This window comes from Antrostomus carolinensis, unplaced genomic scaffold (genome assembly GCF_000700745.2).
Source record: "Antrostomus carolinensis isolate BGI_N321 unplaced genomic scaffold, ASM70074v2 scaffold2411, whole genome shotgun sequence".
Lineage (NCBI taxonomy): Eukaryota > Metazoa > Chordata > Aves > Caprimulgiformes > Caprimulgidae > Antrostomus > Antrostomus carolinensis.
In genome coordinates, this window is record NW_010296129.1 from 78,495 (window position 1) to 89,616 (window position 11,122).

The window sequence follows — 11,122 nt, forward strand, 5'->3', positions numbered from 1 at the left end:
ACCTCAGCTTCACAAGGCCTGTAGCTTCCCAAACTGACACCTTTTTTGCTGCACGGTTCCTAAGAGTGACCTTTATTCTGCCAACACTGATCACAGCGTCCTCCTCTCACACAAAACCACAGCTGAGCCCAAAGATAATTCCAGCAAGGCTTTTTTTGGTACTGGCAAGTTCCCAATGACAATATATTGCTGATCCTGTTCTTCTGCAAGATCTTCTTTTCATGGTGTGTCACATAGAGTAAAAAGGAAGGGACAGTACAGAAAAAACCACACATACAGAAAGGGAATCAACAAGATTTTCACCAAATTATCTGATTAAACGATGTGACTCACCATATCACTGGGGAGAAAAGGAGGCAACTGACCTAAAGCTTCTGTGGGAGTTACAAAAGTACACAAAAATAAAAAAAAAAATCAAAGCATACCCAAATTTAAATTCAGAACAAGTTTGGCTTTCTTCAGTTCCAAGGTGATATAGTCTCCTTGCTGTCCTTCTCCATGGAAGATCACACCTTCGCTTTCAGAGGTCTTAAATTTCAGAGAGATGACATCTTTCAGTGTCTTCATTTTCTTGTTCCTGAATCTGTACGGTAACACCACGTGGCCGTCAAAATTGATAACATCAGCCCCTGAAGGAAAAAGCAAATCACAGTGTTGAGGAGTGATTATTTATTCCTGTAGCCACTGGAAAAACCGACGTGCCATACGTAGATTGTACTTGAACAGAATAAAAACTGTGCAAGTGTCACACGCATTGTAAATACATTTTCTCTTGTCCATAATTTAATACTAAAAAACGAGGAACCAGGCAGGACAGCAGATTCAGGGGAACAAGTTCTACAACTGTGCTCAACATCTTTTGGTTTCACTTAAATATAGTTGCTGCCAGGCTCGCTTTCCTAACTATAGCTGAAAATGAAAGACAAACTTCTAAGTGGTCATTAATAATTCATCTGATACCTCTTTAAAATCCAGTACAGGTACCTGAGAGCTGTAAACAGGGATACATGAAATGTTTTGTTCCAAGTTTGGCTTTATTCAAAATCTGGGAAGAAAACTGAGGGGTGCAAACATTATCATTTAAAGTCAACCCGATAATCATATAAATGTTCTACAAAATTTCCTGTTGTCTTATTTTCAGGACATAATCTCTACTCTAAGGAGTGAGCCACAATTTTCTGGAGCCTAGAGCCATGGTAAAAATAGCTGCAGAACTCGACTGCATTCAACAGACGTACTTCTGCCGAGTACTGAATCTTGGCTTTGAAGCTGAGCTCAGTACAAGACTGCAAACAGATACTGATCTCTAAAAATTATAGAGAGATTTGTTTAAGAGATCCCCTTTGTAAACTGCTTAACCTATGATCAATCACCAGTGCCTTAGTTACCATCTGTATAAGCAATTCATCCTCACTATTCACAATTGACAATTTAAATAGTCACTAAGCCAAACTGGTAAAAGGGAATGAATAAAAAAAATATATTCATTTTTTTAAAGAAAAAATGAGTTCCCAACCATATTCTTCACAAACATTCACACTTCTCACTGGCATGCCATATTCATACCAGTTATTTCACACTCTGAATGAAATGAAGGATGGCATTTTATCATATATTCTTCAACCACATCTTATTTTTCTGTGGGCTGCTCTTCAGTGACTGCTCCTAACTGTTAAGAATTCCTAACTTGGTCTTGCTACTACAGTGAGAAGTAATTTACATCTTACAAATCCCCTCAAAAACAGAGAAACAAACCTACTCCTGAAGAATCTTTGAAAACTCCATTAAAACACTTTATACTATGCCTAAATAACTGCATCTAATTCAATTTGAATTTACAGGGCCTACATTATCCCAAAAGCTGGTGCCTTTCTTCTTACAACGTATGTCAAACACATTTTTAAAAAAATGATTACTTTTAAATAATCTCTGAGATAATATTTTACGCCTAAACAAACATGTTCATCCATCCCTGTCTTGAGAATTTAGGAACCACCAAAAGGCTCTGCTGAGTCAGTTTTTACTACTGCTGTGTCCTCAACTGCCATCCAAGAAATGCTTATGTATAGCACCTTGTTTTTTCACATTCTATAATTTCCAGAAATATTTTTCACAGTGATGTAAGAGCTCTTTCGTCAAAGAAGAGCATTCCATCAAGCTTCATGAAGTTTAGCACTTATTTTCTAGAGAGAAGTATGCAAAACCACAGCCAGTATTTCGTAAGTGATTTCTATTTCATTGTTCAAAAATCCACAACTCATCTTGTATTCATTAACTAAAACACACCCAGTGCAGACTGAGGCTTGCAGTCACCTTGATTAAACACCTATTCATACATCCTCACGCCACCGAGCATAGCAAGTTTCCAAATACAGACCAACACATCATGCTTCCATCCAGGATTTTCCTCACAAATCACTAGGATAATAAATAGTCCTCTGCTACTTCCAGGTCATTTGTTTTGCTGACACAAGGATTCTCTGCGTGCTGAAGTATGTGATACCTGTTTCTGGTTGATACAACTATTTGTCCTGTGTGTATCTTTAATAAATCTGTATAATCACAGTATCATCATTACCTTCAGCTGACACAAACCGCTGACTCTCTAGGGATTACTACAAATTGCACAAGTTAACAACTTTGCTACCTTGCAGAAACTACCTTTACAGTTCCCAAGAGTGATAAGGGGGAAGCATGACAGTGGACAGTTATTGACCGACAGGTCCCACCTGATTTATACTAAAGATAAAATTCTGGATCTCAGCGCAGCATGGGTCATCAGAGCTTGTGATTTTACCTTCATAATGCTGCAGCTTTTGTTTTCAAGATAAGTAATGTTTTCTGCAAACCAGCATCAAGTGTACGTATTTCAGAGTCTACCTGAGATCAAAATGCAAGAGGTGCTACCCCATACTCACACACACATCGGCCGGCAGTACTAATGAATGGAGCGTTAAGCACGTCAAATAAAAGCTGTGTTACACCTGGAAAATAAGTCCAATCACTCTGCCTGTCTTTCCAAGTTAGATCAGAAAAAAAGTCACAGAAACAAACTTCCTTTCTGTACTCACAACAGCCAAAACCTCCACAAAACTCTGCCTCTGGGAGTCAAAGGGATCTAGAAGGCAGAGGAGGCAGATCCTGTAACGCAAGTTTCCTCATGTCTCCACGAGATGTTGTCCCTTTCCTTCCTGAAAGATTAACAGGCACATGCAATGCATTTCTGTTTCACACCAGTTTTTAAAGATATTTAAAGTAGTAACAGCTGCCTGTCATCAAACAGATGGGTAACAGTCACTGAAACATCTGAAGGCTCTTTCCTATGGCCAAGATTATATATATATATATATTTTTTTTTTTTTAAATGTAGGCTCTGTTCACCTCTGCTTCTGATTAGACAACAAACTAATAAACTTGGACCCAAAGGTGTCAGATTTGTTGTTGGCAGCCGAACCCTGCAATGAAACAGATTACAATCATATAACTTGAACCTGCACCCACATCTTCCTAAACCGGCAGAGACTTTCGATGAAATAATAAACTTTGGCTCCCTTATTGTTTATGCCAACTCAATGGTGAAGGAATTTTATTCAGTCTGTAAAACGTCAGCATTACAAACTGACTGCCTATATTTATCAGTATATGATATACAGCTCATGTATATCAGAAAGCAGCAATATATATTAGAAATATCACTTTTCTCTATCAAACACACCTCACAACACACATTCCAATAATAAATACTTATTAAGCTCTATGTGCAACTAAAACACTCGGCCTGATCTGGTTCCTCTGAATGACAGATTCTGGGAATGTGAATCAGCTCCAAATTGAGTATCAGAATGGCATGTTGTATTTGTGGCGCAAGAAATCAATTCAGAAGTCATCAGCACGCAGGGAGGACACATTTTCCCAGGCACAGATGCAGCCGTAGCTCTCAGAAATGAGGCCACCCTGGTTCATGTTCTGAGCCTGCATTTCGAAGTCAGAGCGTGTGACTTCAGAGGGGGTTATCTTGCATTCGCTCATGACTCAAACAAATGCATTACTTCTGGAATTTGTTTTGAAGAAACAAAGAAAATGGTTAGAAAAATATTGTAACAGAGATTATATCAACCCCTTGTTGTTGCTTGCTTTACAAGCTGTCCAGAGATCCAAGAAATGCCTTCTTGAGGTTTTTGTATGTACTTTTAAAAAAGAACTTTTATAAAAGCGTGAAATCTGTTTATAGAAAAAATACCTACGTGAAAGTCACTCTGTTATCACAAAAATCATACTTCCACCTAAAGCAAGTTTGCTGTAAAGATGGTACTCCTTTGAATCCACATGCAACTGCCTGGAACAAATGGTACAAATGAAAGGAAACTGGTGGACACCACCACTTCAGCAACCTTTGTAAGAAATATACATGATAAAAACATTATTGCATACACAATGGAAGAGATTCTCTTCCATTAACATTTGTTACATTTACTGTCTGAGTTACAGGAACCCCTCTATGGGGTGTATCATCCTTCCCCTAAGGCCAGCAGTACCACTTTAACATCTGCAAGTTACCACAACAGTCAGGCAACACCTGATCCAGAGCTGATCAGGACAAGGACTCGACTCCTGCGGGTTTGGTGTTCGCAGCCTGTTGCCCATGAAGAAGCAGTAACCTTCAGTACCCATTGCTGCAGTTAGGCACCTTCTTCACATCACTCACTGAAGTAAATTCCCAACACACACTTAACAAAGCTGAGTCAAAGCAGCGGATTTTCCTAAAACCTGGCCCTGAATTGTCATGTTTTGAAAATCATTCAATTAAAAAAAGAAACAGCAGCAATCTTTGATTAAGCAGCTTTTTTTTATGCATAGTGGTGGGTCTGCATGGTAATTAAATCACCTAAAGATTACATAGCAATTATGTTTAGGAGTTACCGTATGTAGAACTGTGGTAATGACTTGTGTTCCTTCTATGATGACACTCAGCTATTTAATATCATGATAATTGCCATGATGCGGAATGGTACTTAGACAGTAAACCATATAATTCCTGTAATTGCAGTGTCAATATATAATTTATCCCATCCTTAGCCACTCAACTACCAGCATTAGTAGGAAAGAGAGCTAAGCCATCACACACAGTACGTTCACCTGCGTTCAGTGAGGTCTGAGGCAACTGCTGCAAGGGACGGATTTTTTTTTATTATTTTTTTTAAAAAGATGACATGCAAAAAAAAAAAGGCAAAAAAGGAAAGAGGGAGAAAGAAAAAATTTAGAAAGACACAGAAAAATAAACAAATATTTTTTTTATTTAAATTACATTTAAATAGGAAGTACAACTCTGGTTACTTTCAATTTGATTTCTCCTCTATTGTATTTCCTACCACATGGATGGACTGGATAACACTGCTGATATCTTAAAAATATAACACCACTTCCAGCTGGCTAGGAAGATGTGTAAGGCCTTATCCCAATCTATGCCTGAGATGTCACATTAAAACCATTTCATTAGTTAACTGCATCACTGCATTCAATTCTCCTCTTAAAAAAAAAATAGTCAGCCTTAAAAATATCGACAGGGAACTGGGTGACAAATGTGACCCTATTCCCAACTCCCAAAGGAAAACAAGTCACCAGTCACAGCTCCTCCTACCTGTGCTTTTGTCCTGTACTCTCAGCCACATGCAGGATGTGGTAGCACTTGGTCAGGAAATAAAATCTGTATAAAGATATTTTATTTGGTGCTCCAAAATATTTTAATTATTTCTTACAAATAAACAATTTCAAATCAGATTCAAGCTCCAGAATGTCTCAATTTCCTCCCTTTCTAGTGAGAGAAATATAATTATCCTCAGTGCCAGCATCTGAAGGATGAAGAAGTGCTCGTTCACCAAGACTTCTGCACAGTTGCTTATCTGCTTGGATCGAGGTCCTGCCTGGGATTAGGAACAGATCCTTGCTATCAGACACAGTAAAATAACACTGAGCAGAACAAAGCAGAACAGCAAAATACTTTCTTAAAAAAAAAAAGCTTACCATACAGCAAACAAAATCAACACTATTAATTGCAAATTTAACATGTACACATTATTTTTCAATCGCTACTGATCTCTGAATGATCAAGTCTGCAAAGTCTGCACAGAATATTTCACTGGGATTAGAAACACAAAAGCTCTGTACTACCGATCCACAGCAACCTCAGGTGAAACTCACTCCATTACCTCTCCTCCTTTATCTCTCTGTCATCTGCTTAAATCTTCTGTTTAGATTAAACAAATTTTAGGGAAAAGATCTTCACTTGCAGCACTCTTTTCTTACCCCATCATGCGAGTCTTATGCCTGATGTACTAATACTATAGTAATAAACAGCATTAACCATGCACTGAGCATTGATCCTCCAAAATCATCAGAGATGCCTCAAAGCATCTCTGGCTGGGCCAAGTCTTCTACGTGTGTAGTTTCATTTCTTGTAGCCGTTAGTCATGGTACTAAAATATCATTATAACAGATGTAAGCACATAAACAGTGTATTATTTACATATTTTAACAGCAAAAATGAGATTTTCCCCCAACAAAGCAAGGGATAAGGTGTAAAAATCATACCAAGTCTCCTGTTGTTACTACCCATGATAAATTACACACACAGAGATTACTCCAAAAGAGCCTAATCAACTTTTTCAGTAGTTCCAAATGCTGGCAACATGACAGCACGTTGAATTTGCCCTGGAGTCTTTGCAGCTTAAATCTCAGCAGCACTAAGGTAGCTGAGCTGATGTTAGAGATGCATTGCTACATCTCCTGGCACCAGGAAAATGAGGAAGCCGTGTCCCAGCACAGCAGTCCAAAGGCAGTCTCCTCTTTTATGTTTTCTTACAAGGAGGCAGAGAGCCAAAGGTGCCGTGTTAGAACATTGCCTTCAGGCACAACAGTCCAGCCATGAGGACATGGGCAACTCGGGGGCTGGAAATCTGCAGCAGCAAAACCAACGCTGTCTTTACTGTCTTTTTTAAAAGGCAAGGCCACAAAGGCAAAAGAGAAACCCAAAATAAAACCTAATAGGGACACAGATGTACCTTGCATCTACAATACTGTACACTTCATATTCTAGAAGCGCAAGGTGAAGGAAAACCAATTTAAAGTTTCTGTTGCCTGCTTAGCTTGCACTAAGCTTCTTGCTTTTCTTTACCTTAGATATACTGTATATATGGCAATGCAGCATCAAAGTAGCGAAGAACATTTCGTCAAGGTATATTTTTGACTCAGTTCTGAAGAAGAAATTTTGTGCCTTTTACTCATGTTTCATATACCTGCCAGAAACTGGAAATGAATCTGTGAGGAAGCATTCCCCGCGGTGGTGAGAAAGCTTCGCCAAGTTCCGAGCGCAATATCCACTGTAGACACGCCAACAGCACCCCGTGCTTCTCAAGGTTTCTCTGAATTTCAAAGCACAGGCATTTTATCCCATAATTACCATCAGTGTTGTTATTATAATGCCAGCACACTACTGCTCATTTTGCTAGCTCCTGTGCAAATATATATCAATATGTGGTTTTTTTGCCCAGGATAATTTAATGTCTATTAAGAAACAACTGGAACAAGTGAAATGAATAAGCAGTAGAAGAAAAATGTGGAGGTCTGGCAAGGCATTAGTTACAGCATAAAACATTAGAAGGAAAGAAAGTAAGACTTAGGAACTCAGACTAAGCCTTCAAATATGCCACAAAATTATTACCTCAAGAGCGTGTATAACTAGGATGATTTTTCAAGCACTTAACACTATGGTTGATGATATTTTTTCTGCCAGATCTAATGTAACACAAGATTTCTCAAGTACATTTTCTTTCACAAATTCTTCAGCTTTTGAAAAGACGCCTTCATTTACAAACCAAATGGGACCATTTTTAAACCCGCTGTACTTACAGCATGAATCGGACAAACGAGGCAATGACGTGCCTGCAGTACACGCTGCAATTCAGCTTCAAGCTTACGCATCCCACCCACCGTTTACAAACCAGGCCATACTGAATTCTGTGCTCTACAGCGGACTACAAACAGCACCAGGGAGAGCAGAGGTAAAACTGCAACTCAAGATCATCTTCAGCTCAGGTTAAAACTATTCCTTCCATAATCTACTCTGGTTTGTGACTCCAGAAAGTCAATTACCATGCATGGCGTGTATCTGAAGAACTCTGTTCAGAGGGGAGCTAGCAGATTGAGCACCACAAAAAATTACAGCTTCCATGGCAATGTGTTTCTCTGCCTAATATCAATTATTTAATTGCTTAAACAACAAGGTTTTTCTTTTTTTTTTTCCCCACTAGAAACATCTCTGTAGTGATATTTTACAAACAAGGCTTTTGAACATCTGTATTTTGTCCAGAGAATTTAACTAATCTTACTGTTGATACAGACTTACTTCTCTTTAAAATAATTTTATTCAAATAGTCAAGTTCAAATTAAGAAAAAAAAATTGAGGGCTGTTTGCAGGACCTGCTGAATGCTGAGGTTGAAGACCTGGATATTTTTAACTATCTTTGAACTCTAAGGTGCAAATTAAACTGTGTAATCTTCTTCATCTCAAAGTTATCCTGGCACAAATATCATCTGCATTCATCACAGATGATGTGAGAGGTAGTAGGTCATAAAATCACTCCCTTTTACCAAAACCTCCTCCATTGTTTCTGGCTGTAACAACTGGGTTTTAGTTGATAATTTTCCAGATGGTAGTACAATAGTATTGACCAAATGGATAAAACAGAAGCCGTTTAATACATGAATTTTTATACTTTAAAAAGTTTTCTTATGTCTAGCATTGCAATGGTCACTTATGATTGTAAAAGTTAAAATTCAGACATCCTGCAACTGTGCACTACAAGCAGCAAAATGTTCTCTATGATTTATTATTCTCTAGCTATGGCACTTCCCAATAGATTTGGTAAAAACCATATGTATAATTGAAATATTCTAAAGAAACTCATCTTTTTGCATTTTATCATGCTGATCTCCAAGTCAGACACCTTCCTCGCAACTGTAGATACATTTAGTTCTATCCTTCATTGTGAAACCCATCATTTGATATTGGATCTCCATGGGAACATTAAAGTGTACAATTAAACTCTGAAACCAGGTACAGTAAAGAACTTAATTTACTTGAAAACAGCTAGCCTCTACTAATGTTTTCACTGCTTATTAAAAGAATAAATCACAAGAGCTCCAGGTCAATAAAAAAGTACAGTTCTGACTCTCACACAGAAAACGGCCAAAATGGGTCTCAATCCTTATTAAACTGCTGAGCTTGCTCATTACTTAACGAAAAAACCTACAGCAAAGAAAGAAGCTGTACCACATCATACAACATTTACACTCAATTTACTCAGTGAATAAGTGAGCTACAAAATGGACAAGACAATCTATTAAAACATTAAGGAAACAGATGACTAGCCGGAATCCTCATTTTAATGTTTACAGCTACATGAAGACAGGAAGACGCACAGTTGACCTACAAAATAATGATTTAGAATTTCTCTTTCCAATTTCTCTTTGAGCTGATGCCACCCAATTCAATTATCTGATGGTATATAATCTTTCCATACGTCTTTCAATGTCTGAATGCTCTAAGAATACTCATTACTTCAAGGCCAAATCCTTTGCTCTCAAACTCATATTCCTTACTTCCAGCCACGGAGCTCACATTTAATTTGAACTTTCAAAGGAAGCCGCATACACACTGATTAAGGAATTTGTAAGGGACAATTTCAAGCTGCTGTACTCAATTAAATCTCATACAGTAAAAATCTCCTTCGAATTTCTGCAGTCGACCCTAAAGAGCAAGGAGTGCAAGACTGAGTGAGTTTTGACCACGGCACATTCAGATTTATTCTAGGCAGAAGGCTCATTATTGTCTAAGGCATGCAGATGTGTCATTAAAGGCCACTGCTAGTGGATACACTCCTCCCTTCTTTCTTCTACCTGTCAGTCTGACGCTGCTGCTAATGCCATCGTGCTGCACCCATGTATTTTAGGAAAAGAGACACTAAAATGGAGCACATCGCTATTTTCAGCTACTACATTTCAATTACAAATGATGAGTTAATAAGAGACAAATCCTTTAGCATAAATGAGACTGGAACAACTTTGTTCATAAGACAGTTCAGTTTCATTGTGATATTTCCAAATTACTCAGAGACAAATACCAAGGCTTTAGCACAGCATCAGAAACACAGACCATTGGAACTTGGTGTTGGGCAAATAATGCAAGATCAGTATTCAGTCAATTACTTTTCCTCTCCTTGCCTACCATGCAATATATCCAAGACCACAAATGTTTCCAATGTATTCTTTACTCAGTGTTATCAGATACATTTTCATGTAAGAAAAGGTATCAGTTTCTAACTTGCAAGCCATAAAATCTGAGCTCCAAACTCTATCACGCACGGATCAAGTGGTGAACTTAATGGTGGTTGAATCCAGTGTTTTTCTATTCCTTTGTATGCATTCAATGTGTATAATTAAAACCCCACTCATTCAAGGTTATGAGTCAGGGTTTTCTTTTCAGATGATTTAAGTAGATACAGTTCTGCTTTGGTTCAGTGAAAGTCTAATAATTTACTATAACATGGAGATGGCCCCCATTAATAAAGGGCATGCTGCTGTAATAGGGCAGACAGTTGCTAATTTTAAGTGAGTGCTTTATTTAAATAACAAGGAACAAAAATTTAAGGAAATGATTCAATATACAGCAATATGAAATGCCCAACTTGCATTATACCAAGCATATAGAGTGAGATAGTTATGGGAGAGGGTGGAAAAAAAAGCACTTTTGTTTCAGAAGTGCTCCCCATGACAGGTAGCACTGCAGGTAAAAGTACATAATCACAAAATCATTATGGTAGGAAGGGATCTCTAGAAATCATCTATTCCAATCCACATATTCAGAGCCTATTTACACATTTTATTCTGCCAGAAGCACTGAGTTTCAGTTAACTGATCCTTCACCTTGATTCCTGACCTGAAACAGGAAATAGGACATTTGCTTTTACCAGCAAATGATTTTCCTTTTGAGTGTTTATCAGGCTGCACTTTCCAAGGTCAGTGATATCTTGTGCCCCCCCTCCCTGCCACCATAAATGACTTATCT

General features: G+C 38.0%; 1 protein-coding gene across 1 annotated transcript in view; it reads right to left on the reverse strand.

Annotated features, from left to right (window-relative positions):
* LOC104532849 (contactin-associated protein-like 2) overlaps positions 1-4,671 on the reverse strand; it is a gene marked incomplete at its 3' end in the record, with an annotated part of 15,848 nt that extends 11,177 nt beyond the window's left edge. Inside the window, exons 1-3 of the mRNA XM_029087514.1 lie at positions 4,577-4,671; positions 4,278-4,336; positions 426-629 (exon numbers count right to left, since the gene is read on the reverse strand). Of these exons, the coding sequence (XP_028943347.1) occupies positions 426-629; positions 4,278-4,336; positions 4,577-4,671 (358 nt within the window). The remainder of the gene's footprint in view (positions 1-425; positions 630-4,277; positions 4,337-4,576) is intronic.
* Positions 4,672-11,122: the final 6,451 nt, after the last annotated feature.